Below are 24,324 nucleotides of genomic sequence, written 5' to 3'. Positions count from 1 at the left end.
TGAATCCTTTTCACAACATGCTGCCAATTCCACATTTCGTCATCTTCACTCTACCTACAGACTCCGACAGTGCTTTGTGAATCTTTAGATGAATCACATATATCTGTCTAATCTGATTGCTGTAGTGATATATCCATGGCTGGCATAATGTGAGCAACTGTTAAATTGTGAAGTTATCATCCAGATAATTGAAATGAACTCAGTAAGCAGAGTCACTAATGTCCAAATTAAAAGACAAATTGAGCCTGAAATAGAATCTGAATACTAGGTACAGATGCCACTTCCAACATGTGATATACTTTAATGACAACCATAGGGTCAATATACTTGTAGCAGGAATTCTACTAGTGAAACAATTTTTTGGGTGATGCAGTAACACAAAATAAAGGCCTATGGAAACCCATTGATTTCCTTTTTCAATTAAAAAAAAAAATGTGAATGGATACATGAAATCAGTTAAAAAAGTATAACAGGCTGAGCAGGAGGGGTCAGTGAAGTCCATGTGTGTGTGTGTGTGTGTGTGTGTGTGTGTGTGTTTGGTCATGTTTAACCAGTTCTTAAATAGTAGTTCTCAGAGGCTTGGTCAAGACTAGCCTCTGAAATACAATGTTCTGCTGCAAAGAAGACACGGAAAGCAAAGAAAATGGACACCAAAATAAACTTCAGGGCATAAACCATGCAAATCAAATACTAAGCAAGACTGGCCGGCCGTAAACTCTCCCGACACGTTCATTATCTTGTGCCCAGAGGCCAACTTTCTCTCGACCCCAAGTGACCATCCTGCCGGACATTCGGTGAATGGATACACTGGTTTTTTATGACAACGAGCCTTTCCGCCAATGCATTCATTCATTCAATCAGCAGTTCCATCTTAGTGAAGGACTGAGAAAATTGTGAGAGAATTAATGATCCCCCCATTCTTCCATTGCACCAGATATCACTGACTGTCATTATGCCGACACTCCTCAATGTTTGATTGTTTCTTTGCTCCAACAGAGATAACATCCCACTGAAGGTAGAAAGGATTCTAAATGATATTGATTCAGCTCCATTGGTGATGCGACAAGGAAAATGTGATTGCTTTCTACATGAAATTGTGTATGGGATGCAGACATGCTACCAGTGTTTAGACAAAATGGGAGGCACCTTTATCACAGTATAATACTGGCAGCCTTACACTTGCGTTCACAAGAAAGATACTACATGTGCATACAATACTGGTAGCCTGGCACAGTGTTTACAAGAAAAATACTAAATATGATATCGGTAGCCTAACATCAGTGCATACAAGACATATACACTTAATATTGTATTGGTGATATTTCTACCAATTATGTCTTGGAAAATAGAAAATAATTCCTTCAGGTCATACACCTGTATGTCTACATAATTTTCATATGATGGGCACATCTGCATTGATACTTTTATTCCCTACAACTACTGTAAAGTGGAACCTTAGGCGTGAGTAAATTTTCATGCTTGGCTGGGTGAGATGAATTTCTTGCATTTTCAATTTTGGGGATGGTCAAATAATTGAACAGTTTTACTCCCACAACATACATCTTGAGGTCAAAGATCTGCATACACTATGAAGCAAGAAAAACTAGAAAAGTACTCGGAGAGCACAGACCTCCGCCAAGCCAGTACATGTAACTCGTTTCCACTCTTACATGCATGCAATTTCCCAAAATAGTAGCCTTTTGTTTACGTCATTGTAGGTATGGCCCCTTGTATTGCCTGAGCAGAACACTCATTTTAATACGCGTATCTAAACCTCCAGTACGCACAGCTTGAATCCCAAGTTCGTTGAACTTATATGCCAAAAGATGAAAAATCCTTCAAAATCCACAAAAATTCCCAGATCACTACCAAAATTTAATGAGGTATTCCTTGTCTCAATTTCCTTGTCTCAATATCAACTTTTTACGCAAGTTTCATTTTAATCTGTAGACAACTTTTTAAGTTATTTGGCAAAACAGACAAACCAACGCCGATGATCACTTCCTTGGCGAAGGTAAAAATCCGCTTTCATTTCTGAGTTAGTTTCCTGTTGCATGAAATTTCTACATCGTGAATGCTTTCACTTTTACAATATTGTAAAGCACCATGTGTGGGAGGGTTGACATTCACACAGCTTGACTGGCACTGTGCCAACTCATTACATACTGCTCCGGCCACCGAGAGTTGTTGCTTCCGTAGGTGTAATGACCAATCAGCACCAAAAGAGAGCTGCTAGGAAGTTAAACATTGGTCAGGGAAATGGTGGTACAGGACGTCTTATTGCCACAAATCAACAAATGTACTGTCAGACATTGTGCGCTGCATGTAATCAGGAAGCCACATACTTTACTGGCCCACATTGTTCAGCTTACCAACACACTGCAGCAAGTATGGACTAAAATGGTAATCTCTTGCAAAATGGGCAAACTAAGTTACTACACTTCAGAAGGGTTTGCTATGAGGGATCAACAACTATCTGGTAATTAAAAAAAAACCAAAACATTGGGCAATAAACAATATGGTGTCCAAAGCTACTATTCACACAGACTCTAACTCTCCTGCTTTTGATGGGAGATCTCCCACCGAAAGCCCATTTTTGCAAAATCTCCCGTTCTCCCGCTTGAAACGATTTCTTACTTAGTGTCATCGTATGTCGAAAAATAAGCTTTAGATACCACGAAAGAGCATCTAGAACCCTAGAGTTTCCAGGGCCCTTAAGTGAGCCCTGGACCCCAGCCACAAGGAACTTCGCGCTTTGCACACATCAAGTTGGAGTCTCCCATTTTCTAGGGTTTTCAGGGGGGAGAATCTCCAGATCAGAAGGTGCTTGGGGTTGGAGTCTCTGTATTCAGTGGCATATTGTGTATTCAAGGTGCCAATTACTTGACTGAGATAAGAAACTCACACATCTAACAAATGTCCATCTGCATATGGCACAAACTATGTTTTAAACATATCTGATAGTCATGTTTTCATTATCTTTAAAATCATGTTAAGATTTAAAAAAAAAACAGTGTTAAAGTTTTCAATACAGTGAATTGTAATCAGATTAAGCATTTGATGACAGGACAATCGAACAAAAAAAAAAAAAACCCAAACACCATCAATTTGTGTTTCATGAAACCAGAAATTTTCAAATTTCAGAACAGCTTGCTACATTCTTGAATCTCACAACTCTACCATGGACAAATTGTATCCCCGAGCAAAATCACCTCATAAATGTATGTATAGATTCATGAATAACCAAATAAATAGGTAGACAAATAAAGAAATATATAAATATAAAATCAATACATGCAGAAACAAATAGATAAAATGGTTTATCTACTTTTCCATCCTTTTCTTCCACTTTCTCTGTTCTTGATAATGCTATTGTTGGATACCAATGAATTTCTGCCCTTTGGATATTTCATCAGTCATATGCTTTTGATGCTAACTGTGGCTTCTCAATCACATTATTCATAATCTACCAAGCAGAGCAAAGAATTTACGTCGCCTCTTCTGCAACAATTCCATCTTAGTTTCTTTGCTCCCCTTCCTCAAAGGAAAAGATGTTTTGACAAACAACCAAACATGGACACAGACACATGCACACACACACACACACACACACACATACACACACACACACACCCAAATCTGCTGTTAAACCAATGTGATTAAGACTTTACTATTTCTGCATGGTTTGGTCACTGCTGGAGCATCCAAATGAAAAGTTCAAAACAAGGTCTGGGTGAAATAGACTAGCCATTGTGGACTGACCACTATATCAGATTCTTCCCTGCTTGACCATGGTCAGTGGCTGGACGTCATTTGCAGAGACCGTGGACAGTGGACAGCTCTCAAATGAAGAGAGCGTGCATATCAGTTGTGAGAGAAAGTGACTGCCACTGGACGAATCTCTCCGGACACGAGTGACCCAACTGTCTTCACCTGTTTCCTTCAGAGATTCAGACCCGCTGTGGTCACCATCCTGATTTTTTTTTTTTCCGTCGTTGCTTCAGATCTGGCATAAAATGAAGTTAGGCTGTGACAGTCCGAGTCTATCAATGGACACAACCAGTACAGATGTTCCCTTTCTGCTGTGACACAATGTAAGTATTACAAAACTTTTACAATGTGTTTGCCATAAACTACAATGTATGCATCATTCAGGATTTTTAAGGCTAAAATTTAAATTGGCAAATGTGTTAGGACTGTGCACAGACATGGGTATTTCCTGTTTCTAGATCTCTTCATACATTATACATTTTAATGGTTTACATTTTTCTAGTCTTGTCACATTAATTTAAAAAAAATCATTCTCTGTGCTTACTGCACACCTCCTAACCTTCTTAACTGAAAATTAGGGTTGATTTGGCTAAAAAGTAGCAAAAAAAAAAAAAGCAGTTCCCATAAGTATGTTAGTAAAATAATAACAAAAAATGGGAAATTGCTATAGAAACAAGAGCTGGGAACTGCCAAAATTCAGATTCTTTGCTACAATTTCAGAATGGTTGTGAGGTCTGTTTCTGTACCAGATCCTCAAGAGCTGCATCATGCTTTACTCATATGTGGCAGCTCTTCACTGATTAATTCTATCACATCTTAAAATATCTTGACTGTAAACATCACATATCAGATGACAGAAAGTACTTGTTGAATAAGTTGCTGACTTCCCCAATTCATCTTAGTGGAATACTGTCTCGATCCTTAACAAATTTTGTTCGCAAAACCTTGCATGGACTGTTGCTAAAATGGACTCAATTGATACATGTATCGTCAATCTCCATTGTTTGACAATGACCTTTACTCAAGACTGCCGGACTACTAGGTATTTCAACCAGAATGAGTTCATTGAACTCAACACATGGGGGTGGGGCCTTGGGAAGATTTCCCTGAACATGATAGTGTATGGCTAAGAAAACTGGCACTTTAAGGGTTAATACTCTACCCAGGCTTGTAAATTAATTAGGATGCAAACTTACAATCTCCCCCAAACCTAGGATGTCCAATAGCTTACCATGATTTTGTGGCTTGGCCAGAGTTAGACCATACTAATGCACTGCAAATGCACAATAGCCTTGGGCAAGTATTTGCAAAGATTAGGTCAGAGCAGCACCACACTCATTAAATCATGTATAGCCTCACCTCAGTATACACCATACAGATCTCTGATCACCACAGGAATATACATGCAGGTACATTCTAGACTCCACAACTATCTTGACAGCTATCATTTAAGTACTACCACTTTGTGGGCAAATGAACTAAGTAGGATTGAATCAGAAAAGGCTATGAGATAGATGATACGTCTACTGCCAGAATCTGCGCCCAGTGCTTGTTAGATTTCCCCCTTCAGAATAACCCTTAAAAACAGACATTACCTACATACATAAATGCACACACACATACTCATACAAACATACCTACATACACACATGTACATACTTTTACAGACTTTACACATATGTATACATGCAATCATACATGTATACACAAGCGTGTACCACTATGCACACAAGCATACATACACTGTGCATGCAAACATGTATATGAACGGTAAAAGTGAATATTTTTGCTGTATGGAAATCATCACCAATTTTGGTTTTGATGAAACTAGTGCAAAAGAAAAAACACTCCTTTTTCTTTTTTTTTTTTTTGCTTGTCATATATGTACAATGTAATAATACTTCATACTATTTACTTCTGAGGGATGAAAAACATTTGAAATTTATTGTACCAGATCAAACGCAAAAGATTACACCTGTGAAGATTTCTCTTTTACAGTACTTGCATGCATACATGTATATGCACATTCACACATACTGTATATATACATACACTCATCTTGAGACCTCTTGCTATTTGTCTAATACAGAACTGGGATGAAATACATGTAATCTGGGTCATGCAATCTCATTAGTGAGCCAAGGACAATTCAACAGGAAAAATATTTTTCAAAAAAACCCACAAAAAACACCCTTCTCAAGGCAAAAAACAAGCTTGGAGGTACAAAAAAAAAAACAACAAAACAAAAACCCAAAACAGAAGAGATACTATACTATCTGTTATTGGCACATTTCCAGGGAAGACGTGATGTAAGCCATGTTAATTGGTTTTTGCACAGTGAGCTCTTGATGTATTTTCCAATGATGCACGAGCCATTTTAAAGTTTCAGAGAAATCTCTTTGTCCTCATTTATGATCTTATCTCTTCCTTATCAGCTCAAGTCTTCTCTCTGCATGACACTTATCATTCCTTTTACATATGATTATTATGTTCTATGTCTGTCTATCTCTCATATTCTCCATATCTCTCTCGCTCTCTGGAATTTTAAGTTTCTCAGAGCTTTTATAATCCCAATCTGTCATCACTCATCTTTTCATATCCTCTCATCTTTTTTCCTTCCTCATGTTTGGATCTCTTCTCAAAAGCAAATTTATCCTACTATTTAGAGAGTTGATTTTTGATGAAAACATCTTTGTCAAACAGCCAGATTAGTATGACTGAGGGCAAATTGGACAAAGAAAATGTTGTGACCAGTATAGAAAACAAGTGCAAATTACGTCCAACAAACAATCCGGCGGATCGCTAATAACAGCATTCTCATCACATGACGATATGTTGTGTTGCGTAACAGTCACTATCAGTTTTGTTCACGCAACGACTGATTATGGAGTTTTCTCTAGAGGTTTGCATTGTGAAAAGCTCTAGCCTCTTTGTGTTGTGGTTCATGAGTGCAGTCTTGAAAATCACTCAGCTCATTAAGTGTTTCTATATCAGTGTAAGATAAAAATATATCAATCAAAATGTCAAATTTGCCATGTTCCTTTCAGGATCACACTTACCTAAAAAATGTATATCTACATGGTGAACTGCAAAATAAATGTGTTATGATGATCTTTGAAGTGGTCAGTTGTGTTTTCCTCTGCCAAATAAAATGGGTCTACAACTAATCCTCTCCAGATATTTTTGAGCAAAGTTGTAGACATAACAACTTTCCACCAATAATAACTTTTAATATAAAATGGAATTCACGGAAAACATAGACATTTTACAAAAATAAAGTAATTATCACATCATCTGATGTACAAAATTTAGAGCAATGACAAGTGTATAATTATGAAAAAAAAAATGCTGACATGATTTTGAGTATGGAAATTGGTTTGGTGACATTCACATGGTAATAAATTACAAACATTTGCCCAAGTTAGATTGCATTTTAGCAAAAGCTGATGCTTTGTTTTATCTCTTTCTCTCTGAAGGAACTTGTAAAAAGAAGAGAAATTTATCACAAGCAATTATTTCACTACTTTTCATGTGTACCTTGCTAAGAACCAGCATGCTGTTAATTCCACAAGGTCTATACACTCTACCCTCAAATGATACTCAAGTTCTCAATAGCTCTCAATTCATGCAACTGATTGACAAATGCCCTACATCAACGTAAATAAGCACTGAATTGATCAGTGTTTTAGTAGTAGCCATGATAAAAAGATAATGATCATGGGCAAACATACGCGAACCTACGACCTCCTGATCTCCACTTCATAGGTTCAAATCCTGCTTGAGTACGAATGCCCATGATTATTTTTTTTATCATGGCTACTGGTAAAACACTGATCAATTCAGTGCTCATTTACGTCGATGTAGGGGAATTTGTCAATCAGTTGCATGAAAACCTCTCAACGGAAGAATTTCATGAATTTGAATATTTGCGCAATACTAGCTTGCATGCTGTAAGGATTAACTTTCTTCAAAAATGTGGATGAGAAACTCCTTTCTTTGTGTTTTGTGGGGGGGGGGGGGTGTTTTACTTGGCATGTACACACTGTCTATAGCCTCCTATCTTATTCAGGACTCTAGAACATATATAAATATTTTTTTTTGCTCCAAACTCTTTCAATTCACTTTCTGTCAATTGTTGTTATTTTAACTTTACTCTTGTCCTGCACCTCCACTACATTGTAACTCTAAGACTTCACTGCCTATCTGCCCAAACCATGTTTAAGTCCCCATACATCTCATTTCTTATTCTCTCTGTTTTCTAAATGTGTGCAATTTCACAATCCGGATCTCTCTCTCTCTTCAAGCCAAATATCTGTTGTCAATTTCCTATATTTTTAAAAGATATCTGCTTTCTTTCTCACCTTCAACATCAATCTCAGTATTGAATGTTTGGATGGCTGAGAACCAGAGGGGCATTATCGCAACTTTGTTGGAAATTGTGTTAATACTGCTTATTCCCCTACCTTTGATTACTGAACTCTTTATTTCATGACAATTTATTGTTTGGTTTTGATTTTTGCTCGAATCTTAGAACGCAATAGCGCCCTTCTGGTTCTCAGCGGACAATTTTTCATTAACCTATTCAATATTATGGCTTTCTCTTTCTTTGTCCTCCTATTGATGTCAATCCACTCTTTCTATTAATGTAAATCCCTTACTTTCGGTTTGACCTCTCTGCATCTCTCTTGCATTTAGATAAGATCTAAATGGAAATCTAGATGGTACAAATGTATGTGTGTGTGTGTGTGTGTGTGTGTGTGTGTGTGTGTGTGTGTGTGTGTGCATGTGTGTGTTTATTTAGTGGTTGTGTGTGCATATGTGTTTTATGTGTCTACATGTGTACCATCTGTGTGTGTTGTGCATGGGTTTATTTAGTCTAATGGTCAGGGAGTGAGCCCCAGGTTGCCGGGAGAGAAATATAAATGAGTAATTGTCACCTTTGATTACACAACTGGTGCACTTTGGGATGCACAGTTGGTATTAACAGCACGTTGATTGATTCTAGTCTTCACACTTCAGACCTATCTCTCACCTTGCATAAAACACTCAAAATTGCTGTTACTTCTTAATGAAAACATGTGTGCATGTTTTTTTTTCCTCCATTCATTGAAATCCTTCTGTACTTGCAGTCATTACATTGCATCAAATTCTGCACATGAAGCATGATGAATATGCTGTGTTGGATAGCAATGAATTCACAATTGCATATATGCAAGAAGCTGCTAGTGCATTCTGTTTGAATAACCATACATTCAACACCATTCTCTAAATCTTTTTTTTTCTGCATCATAAATAATTACAATGAAATTCAAGGCGCCTGAGAATGAAGAGGTTTGACCAAGTTAAGCAGCAATTGGATGTTATCAGATTGGCAACGGCAATCAGTAATGACTGAAATTTTGGTAAATAAACAGGAAATCCCTGAAATACAAACCACGCTTTTGCCATGTGGTCGAACGGCTTCCTTAATGTACGGCTTGGCTATCATTAACTGAGTAACATTGACTACCTCCACATAGTGACCCATGCAAAACAGAAGCCTTGGCAAAAATAGCTCAACCCCTAAGAATCCCAAGGAAGTCGCCAAGCAAACCCTCCAGGAATAGGGAGGCTGTTAGCAATGACGTACAAACTTTTACTTCTCTACACGATAAAGACATTCCCTTTTGTCCTAATTAGTACCTGATGCATCCTTGGAGTAGTGAATGCGATAGTATTCCCTCCTCTGCATGCAAGACAGAAGAACTTCTGCTATCTTCCTTCGGGCATCCCCATGCGCTATATACACAGGCAGCATTAAATTCATCTAAAACTGCACTATGCCACATGCACACACACACACACAGTACATTAACCTGTGGCCTTTTCCTGGTAGATGTGTTTTTCCGAAATTGCAATCAATACCTGGTCTGATACCGTGAAATCACCCAGGATGAAAAACTAATCTTAGGGATCTTCCAAGATATCCCACTAGTGCCCCTTTTCTTGCTTGACTTGACAGCAAACAAGAAGAGCTCGCCGGAGCACAGCCAGTGTTTGGCCTAAAATAACTGCAAGAAATCATTAGCAGCCATTGATTTTTTGTTTCTCCCTTCCTTTTGTTCCCTTTTGTTAGAATCTTCACAAGTGCAAGGAAGCATTTCAATGGACGAAGGAGACCAGAGTGAGGCGAGTCTTACGTGTGGAGAACTAAACTTACAACTCCTTGATTGGCGGATCATTGTTGTTGTTTTCCATCTCAATTAAGCAATGAGTGTTAAATCATTGAACCACTTGATGGAACTCAATAAGTAGAACAGGACAACATCTCGCTAAGCCCAGAAGCACTCCGAACAGTGCATTGGCCACACCAGAAAATCAGGGTGATCACTTCCTGTGAGCAAGGGAGAGAATTTAACGCTGATATCTGTAATAATCTGCATGAGGTTTGAGAGGGTGTGTAATATTGTCAAAATTACGTGCAACCATGGAGGACCTAACTACAGTGAACCCAGCGTTTTATTCTACAGTGCAAAGGATCACCATCTTGGATGTTTTCATCCCTGGTGATATAGAAGGTGCAGGAGAGAATGCAACCACCAGTAAGGAGATCACGGTTCATGCTGGAACAATTTTCCTCATTGCTGTCCTGAGCCTCATAATTGTCGCGACCATCTTTGGCAACATGTTGATTCTGACGGCGATACGCCAGCACCGTCCGCTTCAGACACCCCAGAACTATCTCATTGCTTCCCTCGCTGTCGCAGACCTGATGGTGGGAATCCTGGTAATGCCTTTGAGCTTGTCCAAGGAGGTAGTGGTGGTATGGATCTTTGGACCCATTCTCTGCGACTTCTGGATATCTCTGGATGTTCTCTGCTGTACGGCCAGCATCCTCAATCTCTGTATGATATCGCTGGACCGTTTTTGGGCCATCACCAAGCCTGTCATATACCCCAAGTATAGGAAACCTCGTATCATGCTCATCATGATTGCCATTGTGTGGTTACTGGCCAGCATCATCTCCATATCACCGCTCTTCGGCTGGCAGGGTAAGCAGGAAATTGATCCCACAATGTGTCAAATAAGCCAGCACAAGATCTACACCATATTCTCCACCTTCGGAGCTTTCTTCATCCCCATGACCATCATGATGATTGTGTACGCTAGAATATTCTGCGAGGCACGGAAGAGAATTCGCGGCAAGGCTTTCCACTCACCCGTGGGGACAGCTCATCTGGAACCTCCACCCCTAGAAAGATACTCAGAAACGCACGCCATGCAGTCAAGCCACCCGCTGAATGGTGATCCATCGTTTGAATCACAAAATGGTTCTTCCCTTGAGGTACAGAGAACTCTGTCCAGCAGTGGAAAGACAAAGTCTGTGCCCAACTTTCAGCAAAAGTCTGAAGAGAGCAGCGAGGGAAAATTTTCCATGGTGACGTCGTTGTCTGTGCCGGGACAAAATGGCGCAGCGCACGTCTCGGTCTCGCTGTCTCTGAAGGAGATCAATGCGAATACGCCACAGACGCAGGCCCTCCTACCCAAGAGCCTGACCCCAAGCCACAGCCCGCTGCCGCCCCAGTTCCAGGAGCGGGAGAGGAAGCGACGAGCCATGGCTACAGCCAGGGAGCAACGTGCCACCAAAACCCTGGGGATTGTCACGGGGGCTTTCCTCATCTGCTGGCTACCTTTCTTCCTGAGGGCCCTCATTCTGCCACTCTGCAACGAGTCCTGCTACGTACCCCGGGTGTGGGACAGTCTCTTCCTCTGGCTGGGCTACTTTAACTCAATGCTCAACCCAATCATCTACACCAAATTCAACCAGGACTTCCAGCGAGCATTCAAAAAACTCCTGCACTGCAAGGAAAAGACTATCAAGAAGTGAAAGACTAAGGGTGACCTTGTCCCTATTCTACGCAATCTTCCCAGAGTGTAACTTCATGAAACATTGTACACTGATTTTGTCATATGTTTGTACATATAAAGTGATTATATATATATATATATATATATATATATAGGTTCTTACACAATCATATACCATGTGAAACACATACATATGTACCTGTTACATCTGACATTTCTTCTCATGAACTTTCCCACAAATAGACTAGTCCTGGGAAAGTATAAATATACTGAATGTTGTGGTCTTGTCAATCATTAATTGATTGTAACTTAGAAGCAGCAGCATGAAATAACAAAACAAATTTGTTTTAGGCAAAATAAGATATACTCTGTTACAACTGCATTCTTAGAATTTTTTCAAAGCCATTTTTGATACAGTATCTTACCTCATTCCTCATCATCACAAATTCCTTCCTTTCTTTCTTTGTTAATACAAACAGACACACAGATATACACACACACAAGCACACACACAAAATACCAATTTCACACGCACATAATATTCATACATTCATTCACTCATTCATTCATTCATTCATTCATTCATTCATTCATTCATTCATTCATTCATTCTTTCATTCATTCATTCATTCATCAAATCTGCTTCAGGACATTTACTGGTCTCAAATCTTCCTACCCATATATTTTTTTATTATTATCATTATTTTTCTGATGGGTATCAGATGCCACTGGGAGGTGCATTTTGAGAATGATCTTTACAAGTATATCAACTGCCAAATCTCTTGACGGCATTCTGTCAGTCTATACATAACCACACTTTTCACTTGCATACATGCATCTATCATGTATGCTAGTGACCACAGTTGACCAATGACCAATTTTATCACACACATGGATGGCTGGAGACAGGGAGAGTGCAAATATCAATGTGATGACCTCTGAATGGGGTCCAACAGGGAAATGAATTGACCATTTACGTCAATCACAGAACCACTCATGGTTACAGAATCGTCCTCCTGGGTAAATTTCACCAATTCCAGAGGGAAACGACATTAGAAGAAGAAAAAGAAGGATGGGAGGGAAATTGCAGCTTAAGAAATATTTGTCCAACAACTCTGGTGACATAAATATTGAAATTTTGAGGAGGTAAGGGAAAGAGACTGTTATTTAATTCAGCCCATCCTGGAGTTGTGGAAATTGAAAGTGAAAGAGCATCTCCTGTTGTAATACAACAGGGTTAAGATCCATTGTTCATACATGCATATTTTGCTTAGGTTTTACTTTGACTTCTTGTGCAGGATCAATGGCTTATGGATCACTTCAAGAGATATAAATACTTACAATTTTTGGGACAAGACAAAAATGTTTGCTTGACAGATGTTTCTACAAAAGTGTAGGCGATGAAGTTTCATGTGCAACATAAATACATGTACTTCATTTGAAAGCCAGTACATGAATGCTGATTTAGTAACAGATCAACTATCATAATTACCTTGGTATTCTATACAGCAATTTCAAAGAAAAATCAAAATGAAAGAGATACATATTTTTCACTTGCCAAGTTATTCATTATTTTTATTTCTGACTTCACTGAGTTTCATGTCTTTGACAGTTTGCAACTGGAAGGATCAAAGAATGTTATTAGTGTAATGTATTTGATCTCATGAATGAAGTACTTATGAAAGTTTTCAGTAAATATTCTATTCCTATGTTTATGATTATCTTGAATCATCTCACTAGCTGTGTTTTATGATATTGTTTACCTGAAAATAATACGACAGAAAACAGTCACTGTCGACTGCTATGAAGGTGTCACAGCAACTCCATATATTACCACACACACAATCGGTAATTGTACCTGCACTGGATTTTGAACTGTGTGTCTATGTATATTTGTAAATATAACGTATTTTCTGTATGTATGTTAAGTTATATACATGGTTTTATCATCATAATTTCACCATAAGGACTATGTACACCACTGTAACAAAGTCGCAAGCAGGACATGCATGAATACCTGCAGGTGAAACCCTACTATCACTTGCAGGGCTGCCACCTGTGAATTGTAAAACACATTATAAATGTAGAGTAAAAAGATTTATCTGAAGGCATATGTCAGATTTTAGTTTGAAAATATGGGGGAAACGGTATACTGTGTATTAAAGCAAAATCCAAATCAGAAAGATACATCTTCATTTGAAATATATATTTTGTTATTCTGAATGAAGAAAATATACTAAACATAAAAAAGATAGAGACGCAATTTGGCAGATTTAAATATGAACATGCTTGGTGATTAATTCTTAAGATAAAGAGAGTAAGAGGAAAGAAATCTGGCGGAAGCCATCTTATTTAATGGGGATGACTCAACTGGTCAGTGGTAGTTGAGAGTCTTCCAGCATGAATATGCTCTACAGTGGGAATTTGGTCAGAGAAAGGCAGAAGGGTGTAAAAGGTGCTGTAATGGAAATTACTGCCTTTCTGCCTCTCAAGTGAAGGTTGATCACCTGGACTGCTTATTACACATTTTGCTTCTTAGAAATAGCATGTTGTATTTTCAGTGACAGTAATTTTCAAGCATGATCACGCTTTTATTAGGTGCCGTCAGAATGGCAAAAGGTCGAGAATTTTTAGATTGCGAAGTCTTCGCGATCTTTTGTTATCCATTCACACTGGCAAAAGGTTGAGAAGTTTGGCAGCAGGGGTGGCAAAGGGGGAAATATCCCTGGTTTGAGTGGGAAGTTTTGGGAGAAGTTTGCGGTCACACTGGCAAAACAGTGTGACTGGACTTCCTGATCTTTTGCCAGTCTGACCACACACTCATAATCATACATGATACGAGTGTATCACTTGGCAGTTTGCTGTCTGAAAACAACAAAACAAAACCGAATTTGACTTTAATAGTCAGGCATATCACACATCATCAAAAAATAGAATCCAAAGAGGTGATATAATTATACAATGTGTCATCTTCCTCATGATAAAAAGAAATGTATGATCTGTTTATGCTAAATTCCTGACTTGTTCTCGTGACTGAAAAGGATGTTGCTAGAAAATAACATTAAAGATTTTATTTTAACCCGTTGAGGACGGTTTGAGTTTGCTACAACACGCATTTCCCATAGACACCTGCCCTAGTATACTTGGGACTTGTCCTCAACGGGTTAAGATCATGCTCACTGACATAAAAAAATGATATATCGGATGGACTTGTGCAATATATTGGATGTATGATAAACTAGCAAATTTTCTTCCATATGAGTCAAGAGAAAGAGAGAGAGAGAGAGAGAGAGAAAGGGAGAGAGAAATGTTTGTCAGTTAATACTCCCTGTACAATGGATAAAGAATGCTGACCAATTCAAATACTGCATAAGCTGTTATATTTGCGTACAGATATTTTCGCGAATTAGAAGGTGACAGACATTTTCGCGAGATGTTGATTTTGCGAATTGATACCAACGCTATCTTGCATGTATTGTTACTCTAGTGTATGGCGACATTTTCGCATGTTGTTAAATTCGCGATCCAACTGTGATTCGCGAAATTTGCGAAAATTAAACCCTCATGAAAATAACTACTTATACAGTAAAGCATTCTAAAGTCTTGGTTTACAAAATTGCATCTTTGTCTACGGTTTGGTGAAATGAAATGTCATCAATTTTTTTCGTAAATGGTGAATACGAGAGAAGTTTACACAGCTTATACCTCCCGAAAAAGAAAAAAAAATTCATTGTGATTGTTATATCAAATGTAATTAAAAGCACATCATTATTTCTTACTTCTATGTGTATTTGTTTGTTGCTTCAGCCTACTGGGGAAGGTTCTCTATTATGAGTAAATTCAGTGACTATAAATTAGTGAAAAACACCAGGGAAAGTTGGAGAAAAAACAGACAATCTGTTCAAATGTAAAATTTCAAAGATGTCAAAAATGTTCCCTTAAATAATCAAAAATTTTTCATAAATTTCAAAACTTGGAAATTTCGAAGTATGTTATGGTGAAATCCATTTTGCTGACTCTAGTAGATGAACCGTTTTCATCCAATGGCATGTCACATTAATAAAAAATATCAAGAAAATGTAACAGGGAATTTCACTATCTTTTCTTGTTCAAAGTGGAAAAACCACACTAACTGAACTAAATACAGAGATGATGGGCAAAAACAAAAAACAAAAAACAAACAAACAAACAAACAAACCCACGGCAAACAAACAGCTGCATTTTTGCTGACGTAATATGTGTGTGTGCTTGTGTGTGTGTGTGCCTGTCTGTGTTTGTGTGTGTGTTTATATGTACTGCTTCTGAAATGAGGTAATCTCAATTTTTTGAATAATCATCCCATTACTGCACTGCTTAGGTCACCACTCCATTGATTTTTTCCCCTTTTCAAATTGCATTTAATCATATTCCAAAAGACAATAATAACATCAGGACTTTCATTTACATGTATAACCACGGGAAACAACAAAGAAAATTGAATAAATCATTTGGGAGGTTAGACAGGGGTCTGCCAAAACATAATTTGTTTACCTCAAATCTTTTCATGGTGCTCTGTTGAAATTGAAGCAATTATGTCTGCATGAACTCCTGGTGTGTATGTGTGTGTGTATGTGTAGGGGGGTGTTTATGAATTTGAAATGGCTCCATTTAAACAAGATTTTATTATAAAACCTACAAATAAATAATGCGGGTGACTAATCAACATAGGAAAAACAAAATGGGGGGGGGGGGATGTCTGAAGAGCATTTTATATTTCTTCTCCTGCACAGAATGCTGCGAGATATATTCCATCAAGCGCAAGTACCAGTATCCCACTGATGGCACATGCCATCAAGAAATAATCATTTATGGTAATAAGCCAGTTCGGAGTTACGTTGTAGCTCATGGGCACATTGGTATGAATGACCTTTCTTTTTTCTCAGTCGGTTAGGGGCGCTTTTTTCATTTTCAGAGCGACATAATGCATAAGCTTTATTATAGCAATTTATGGGACTCATCAATCCTGTTCAAAACAAAGAATGAACTTGCATAGACCAGATGACCAGAATGATCCGTCACTTAATACTATTGGGAAAGCGTCTCATCTCATTATTTTGCACTGAATGTTAACCGGTTGAGGAGGAGTCCTGAGTATACTAGGGCAAGCGTCTATGGGAAATGGGTGTTAATAGCAAAATCAGTCCGTCCTCAATGGGTTAACAATCTCTTTTTGTTTGATATTGCCAAATATCACTTTTCCTGGCAGTTGAATGTGCTAGCAAGCAACATTTATACAGATTACATGAATAATCATTACATCACAGATGCTTATCCAAGTGAATGTAGAAACCAGCATGTCTCTTGGTACAAATGACCTTTTTTTTTCTCCTGCTCAGCGGCAAAGTGGAACTGCAAACTGGCTTCTAATATTGCAAGGACTGGAAATGACGTCTTTGCAGACTCGGCTGATCAGGAAAAGTCCAAGTTTATACGTGTGTCATTTCACAGAAAAGTGTGTATTTTTTTTCAGTTTCTCATTGTGACAACCATGATATTCTACCTGATTCTTCTGAATTTCTGCCAATTTAGCTGGTACAACTGTAGGTCTCGGCTAGAAACTAACGCTGTGTGAACCAATACTGAACAAGAAATTCTATGACCTAGCTGCTGACCACTGTAATTTATGAGGCAGCACAACTAACAGGAAAACTGACCACACAAATGAGCTCCAAATTTACTGCCTTCCTAGCAGAACTACTCACACAAAAATGATAGAGACATATTGGACAAACTGTCATTTTGGTGAAAGTTACTAGGCAACTGTACAAAAAAAAAAATCATCTGAAACATCAGTCATGGAAAAATTCAGCTTTAGAGTATAAGTGTTCTTGCCTTGCATGAAGTTTTCCTATGACAATCTCTTTTTTTTTTATGAGAACGCCCACTACAAAAGAAATAATGATTGGAGTCACATGACCTCTACTCATACCCCCTGCTGACAGTCACTTGCCAAATGTACAGCCAGCTGGCCACACTATTGTTACATCATAATCATAGTTGCATGCTCAAGACTGTTTGAGCCAATCGCTAATATATGCAAAAACCTGAAATTTTCTCCAGTGTCACAACTTTGTGATTTTTTCATTCTTGCTGTTGCTATGTAAATGGAAAGCTAAAAGATAGCAATTTTGATTTCAATGAAATATTTACCATTACTATGATCTAGCAATCAAACTGTACACTACTAAGTTCTTATCTTGTTTCTCCATACCTTGTGTCAAGTTCCAATGTATAAGATATCAAAAGTTCAAAAACTTGTATGAAAACCTGACTAAGACATGAAAGCCAGAGGAAAAGCAAGTTACGTGAAACAAATCAAGGACATTGACATTTCTGGCCAATATACAACACAAGAAATGAGAGCAAGTAAGTATCCATAAAACTGCAAAGCACTCATTGGTTTATCACCACAATAAAAACACAATAACATCTTCTTTTATTGATTGTCAGGAATATATAAATACATGTAAATTACTCACTATACTCCCAAGATGCAATCCATGTTGGTCAGATTTGAAATGGAAGGGTGATTAGTTTCTCAGAATAGCAATTGCTTGGTTCGTTTTATGGAACAGAGCTCTTTTTATACAAGTACCAGAGAATAAGCCATGGGCTTGCATAAACTGTCATTAAATCTTACTCACACATTTATAGGAAATGGACGGAGGGCATGGAAAGAAAATGACCATCAGAACAGACTGTTATTTTGGAAGAAAGCTGTTTTACAAACACATATCAAAGAGAATCGGTGCGACACAAAAATAGCTATATTGAGGAATCCTTATTTTCTGAACATATCAGTACATCATCTAGCATGGAAAGCAGTTTCCGACCGATGCATTTTCAAATTGCTATCCTGGCCATGAAACTATAGTTTCTGTTACATAACACACTCATCATACAAGATAGATATATACTTGTAGCTCAATGTCTGAAGCATTTCTTCATTTCCTCCATCTTGTACATACTGTCTTTGATGTATCTTAAAGGGAAGGTAAACCCAAAGAGCAATGTGGATTGAGTGAAAGCAGCAACATTAGTAGAACACATCAGTGAAAGTTTGAGGAAAATCGGACAATCGATGCAAAAGTTATGAATTTTTAAAGTTTTGGTGTTGGAACCGCTGGATAAGGAGACTACTAGAGGATATGACGTATGAGTGGACAACAATACAAAGAAAATATAAAGGAAATTCAACAAAAGTTCACTTTTCTAGAATTATGAAAGAGCAATGGACCAACCTCTTTCAGAAAGCAGGGGGAATAATTGCTACCCTTAACATATGTCAATATCAAGTTGATGGAATTTGTAATTTTCATGAAAAATGGGATTTTTGTAGAATTTTCTTTATATTTTCTTGGTATTGTTGTCCACTCATACGTCATAACCTCTAGTAGTCTCCTCATCCAGCGGTTCCAACACCAAAACTTTAAAAATTCATAACTTTTACATCGATTGTCCGATTTTCTTCAAACTTTCACTGATGTGTTCTACTAATGTTGCTGCTTTCACTCAATCCACATTGCTCTTGGGGTTTATCTGCCCTTTAAGTTTCCATGGTGAACAATACTATGCACAAAGATGGTTGAATTTCTCTGTTTGGATGTAATTGCTCACCACAAGTGGGCGTGCAACCGCTGTACTGATAACAATGAGTCCTCTCCACTGGGAGGAATTCGCAGTGGGGATTATCAAAAAGCAATTTCCCAGAGGGAAACAACCATTATGGTCACCACACACTTGAACTCAGGACAATAAAGGTATTGTTTATCACTGGGAGCAGTGATTTAAAAGGAAAAAGAAGTTCAAGTTATCATGTTTGATGCATGAGATATGTGAACGTCAGGTGTATAACAAAACATCCTACCATATTATATAGATGATGACTGGCGGGGGAGGGAACATACCGAATGTTCCACCCGAAGGGTTTGAAATGCTATTGAGGGACTTATTGCCTCCCGAAATAGCATTTCAAACCCTGAGGGTGGAACGTTTGGTACATGTTCCCGACAACAAAAGTCATCATCTGTTATATTATATGGGTTAGTCAAATACGTCAACGTCAGCCACCAGCACAACGCACTTGATCACTCACTCGCGCAGAGCCAAATTCACTGTGAGCGCGCGGCGCACTGTGTGCGCCTCTACTGGTATACTCTTTGGTGCGCGGTCCTAGGCCTTTAGTCATTTGTTATGTGAAAATGTTTTCCCATGGGAGAACATTACAAGAATGTTCGCCCATAGGGGCAAACAAAACTAATGTGCCTCCATCACGTGACTGTGTTCAGCCAATCACTAACCGGTATTTGACTAACCCATTTAATATAAAAGTTCAGCAATAAAGCCTGAATATAAGGAGACATCCCTGTTTTTCTATAGACAACTTTATTACAACTATTATTGACATTTTGTTTTTAACAATACTTAATATTGATTAAACCGATTATTTTTCATACCTGCACTGATTGTTTATCATCAATGTTTGTTGATAATACTGACTGTGCATTGTTTAGTAATCATGCCCTTTTACATTGGTATTGTAGTTTCTATCCCTAACTCGCATTTTGGGACTATTTTGACGCACTACAGCTGGGTTTTTGCCTCATCTGCAAATGGTAAATAATGCCTTTAAAGGTAATCCATATCCCCTTTTGCATGGTTGAAGGATAGTGTTTCCCAGTGTCATGAAGGGTACATTATGCTACACAAATCAAAGTTTTTAGAAAAATTAGAAATTAAACTGTGTTACTCAAGAATGAACTCCCTTTTTGTACTGAGAATGGCTTTTAGGGTCGAAATAAATTTCACTGGAAATCTATATCAATCTATATGTTATTGTTAAAGTGATTACGTGACAACTTTTCTTACTTTTTGCATATAGATACATGTATGTGTGTGTTTGTGTGTGTGTGCAACTGGATGTATTCTGTTACTGTGAAATGTTGGTCAAGGAATTATTCATATCATGAGGTACGGTAATATCAGATCAAAATGTTGATTTTGGTATTATTTGAAAGGAAGTGGATACATATCATTGAAAAAGAGAGTGAAGATATTACTACTCTGACCACACATTAACCCGTTGAGGACGGACTGATTTTGCTACAACACGCATTTCCCATAGAACCCTGCCTGAGTATACTCGGGACTCGTCCTCAACGGGTTAACAAAGTGCTTGTATGAACAGAGTGCTCAATGCATTAACTCTGTTTAAAATTGGAGTCTTGATATTGTGAAGGCGATGGCTGTATATATTCATGGTTTACAGATTCCTAAAATCTCATATTGATGCCAACATTACTCCTGATTGTGTTTCTACATTTGTTTCATAGTACAAGTTATCTTATTTTTTTTGTACACTGTTTTTGAAAAAGACATGATACAAAATGCGAAGTATGAAGCTGAGTCAAGTCACAGTATGATCTTGCGCTAGCACGTACAGCACTAATGGCAAACACTGTGTACGGATGAATTTCCTTGCAGACATTATGATAGTGTGCACGAATGATGGATCCATTCTCCGAGATGATGGAAATTAAATAAAGGCTGTCTGACCATCACAGAAAGTCTCTCCTTGGCTCGCTCTCTCCAGGGGCAGAGTCACGCGGGGAATTTTTACGGTCAGCGTGACTAAGACTGCCTTGCCGTGGAGGTCAGCCACGTAATAGAAGGTGATGTCACAAGTTTAGGTCATGTACTTATATCTCCACGATCTCTTACCATCCCAGTCTTGGATGCACCCGTCCAAATGAAGTGATTTAAACATGAAATACGGACACGGCTCCTCGAGCCCACACAATGAAATCAAAGGGATCTGATACAATCAGTCGAAGAGGTAGTCTCTTGGGCCTATAAACCAGAGCTTATTAATCTACTCTTTCAATGCCACCGGCTACCTGTAACTCTATACTGTCAATGGCGTTCTCAAATGACAATTTAATGAGACATACAGTACTGTAATATCGATACGGAGCCTCGTGAAAACTACTAAGAAGCTTCATATTAGTTCAGCACTTGACTTTCCAAACACTGGCATTCATAGAATGTACCCTGCCATCAAATAGAATAGAAAAATCTTGATGCAACTTGATTGCATGCACATCATGCATATGATACATGGGGAAAAAAATTGTTGAAGCAAGAAACTGTAGGAGATGTGGAATGCAGCCTAATGCGACACAAACACGCAGACGGACATACAAACAGACAGACAGACAGACAGACACACACACATACACACGCACACACACACACACACACACACACACACACACATATCGATTTGGGCTCATTCCACTGTACTGCCCATACCATTTCCGATCATGGTGTTCTCTTTCCTGTTCTACTTGTAGTGGCCAGTTCGAATATCAGATTCGACGCAATTCTCCCCCAATATCTGCACACACGCCATTCCAGTTGTGGTGGGGTGGGGTAGGGGTGTCCTGAATTGGCCAATCACGTTACTGGATTGAAGGACACCTTCATCAGGTCAACATTTGATGCAGACACAGAGCTCGGTGGGTAGTTATTACCTGGCTTTCTGCATTTTTTTTTTACAAGATAGCTGTGCTCCCCGGAGACGACAGACAACTGTATAGTGTTCATCAAATCCCGCATATGAATTAATTTGCACTTGTTAAATGCACAGCTGATGCAAACAATCTACGTACTTCCACAAACTCCCATTAAAAACAAAAAAACAAAAACAAACTATTTGGTACACTTTGAAAATTACACACATTTCAAACAAAGTAAACAACAACAACAATCTTGTGTACATAAAGAATACAAATAAACCCACATCCAAAAACTACATAAGACACCAGAATTAAGGTCCCTATAATATTTGCTATCATGTATATCACCTCACTGAAATAAAAACAGAAACTGTAAGTCTAATGGATTCTAAACTAACTACAGTACATGACATTAGCAACAACTCAAAATTTGAAAAATTTAGCCCAGTGCATTTTGGAATAATGTTGTATACATGTTTTACAAGCATCTGGTGAATATCCAATCCAAAAACGGTCAACTTCATGTCTCACAGATCATTCCTTGACCATGAAGACTGACCACACATTGGTGGACATTGCCATCACAGAAAACTACCTCACCAGAAAGCATTCAATTCAATTTAATTTAATTCAATTCAATTCAATTCAACTCAATTCAATTCATTCAAATTGTTTTTAATTGTCCAATAAAAAACATTACAGGAATCTAGATGCAGGTTTTTTACATATGAATGCTGAAGATGGGAACCATTTGTCCAAGCTGAACAGAAAGAGCATACACAAACATATACAATGTGACCATGCCAGGACAGTTGGCATGATACACTTAGAGGTTCTTTTTGACATCCTTCCTTGATGGTAAAAAGCTCTCCACTCATTTTTTGAAACACTGCATTCATAACAATTGCATCAAACAAATATCAGATCACATTGTTACTTTTTTCCATCAGTCTTTCTTTCTTTCATTTGCTTTCAATAATTCCCATATCCATTAAATACTGTGAAAGTGCTAAATTCTATTCTTCATAAAAAAAAAAATATATACATTCTATGACTTCAAACTGCTTTGATGTTCATGGTTATATCAATGTTTCAGATCAGCCTCCTCTAAAAAGAACAAACAAATGATTTGGTGTGATACAGTTTTTCCTTCCCCCTCCTAGCAGTGACCCATTTCCTGAAATTCATATTTGCCATCTCTCTAAAACTGGCATATCATGAGATGATTACTTTTGGAGCCCTGTTTTTCCCAACCGAGAATTGCGATCTCGGCCCTCTCACTTAGTGCATGACTGCCAGCCAGTTACCATAGCAACCACCGAAATTGCATGCTCCCGGCATGTAAAATTTTGCCTCTCTCTGTCTCTTGCTGCTGATCTCAGAGGGAAAACAATAACAAACCTCCAAAAAAACAATCAACAAAACAGTTCCATGAGAAGTGCTGGTATTGATTTGGTAACAGATGGAGGTGGCAGATAAAACTCTGTTAATTTTGTTACAAAATAAAAATTCGACCAAGATTGAACAGACTCTGGAATTCGCACAAACCCATGTCATGTGGTCTTATAAAACCTGTATGAACTCAAAATAGCAGATGACAGCAATGAATATGGACACTTTGTCACTTGACTGCACATCTTCAAGATTTTTTTGAAACTGTTCCTCAGTTGGATTCCAAGATCATATCAGTTCATATTTCTCATAGCTCAGAGTTTGAGCAAAATATTCAATTACATTTTCTTTCAGCATCCTACCTCGAAAATACTATAGTCTGCTGTATATAATCCATGAACAATACTTTACATGATTTTTTTTGCATAATATCATTTCAACAGAAGTGAATGAGTAGATTAAATGAATAAATGAATGTATGATCAAAGAAATTGAAAAATAGGGAGGAATAAATATATATAGATAAATTAATAAACAAACAAATAGTAAATTAAATGACTGAGCTTCAACCAACCTTTAATTGTAGTGGGCAAGCTTTTGTCCTGCTCCTGAGGACTTTCTCAAGCCTTATGCAGTGGAGTGTTGTCTTGCTGCTGTTGCCTGTCTTTGTTGCCTGTTGGGCTAGACCCTTTCACCAATCTATGGTCCAATTCAAGGTTGGTTGAAGCTCAGTCATTTAATTTATCATCATCCCCAG

At 38.0% G+C, this 24,324-nt stretch overlaps 1 protein-coding gene across 1 annotated transcript; it reads left to right on the top strand.

Moving 5' to 3' along the window:
- Positions 1–10,237: 10,237 nt before the first annotated feature.
- Positions 10,238–11,638, top strand: LOC139721590 (5-hydroxytryptamine receptor 1D-like). Its single transcript, XM_071632924.1, has one exon. It carries the CDS (start codon positions 10,238–10,240, stop codon positions 11,636–11,638), a length of 1,401 nt encoding a protein of 466 aa, XP_071489025.1.
- Positions 11,639–24,324: the final 12,686 nt, after the last annotated feature.

This window comes from Diadema antillarum, unplaced genomic scaffold (assembly GCF_040938485.1).
Source record: "Diadema antillarum isolate AM-2024a unplaced genomic scaffold, OU_Dant_1.0 scf00000014, whole genome shotgun sequence".
Lineage (NCBI taxonomy): Eukaryota > Metazoa > Echinodermata > Echinoidea > Diadematoida > Diadematidae > Diadema > Diadema antillarum.
Note: the sequence above shows the minus strand (reverse complement) of the source record. Positions and strands in the feature narration are given on the sequence as shown.

Excerpts from the sequence above, each read along its gene's own strand:
- LOC139721590 (XM_071632924.1), top strand. The coding sequence starts at position 10,238 with ATGGAGGACCTAACTACAGTGAACCCAGCGTTTTATTCTACAGTGCAA.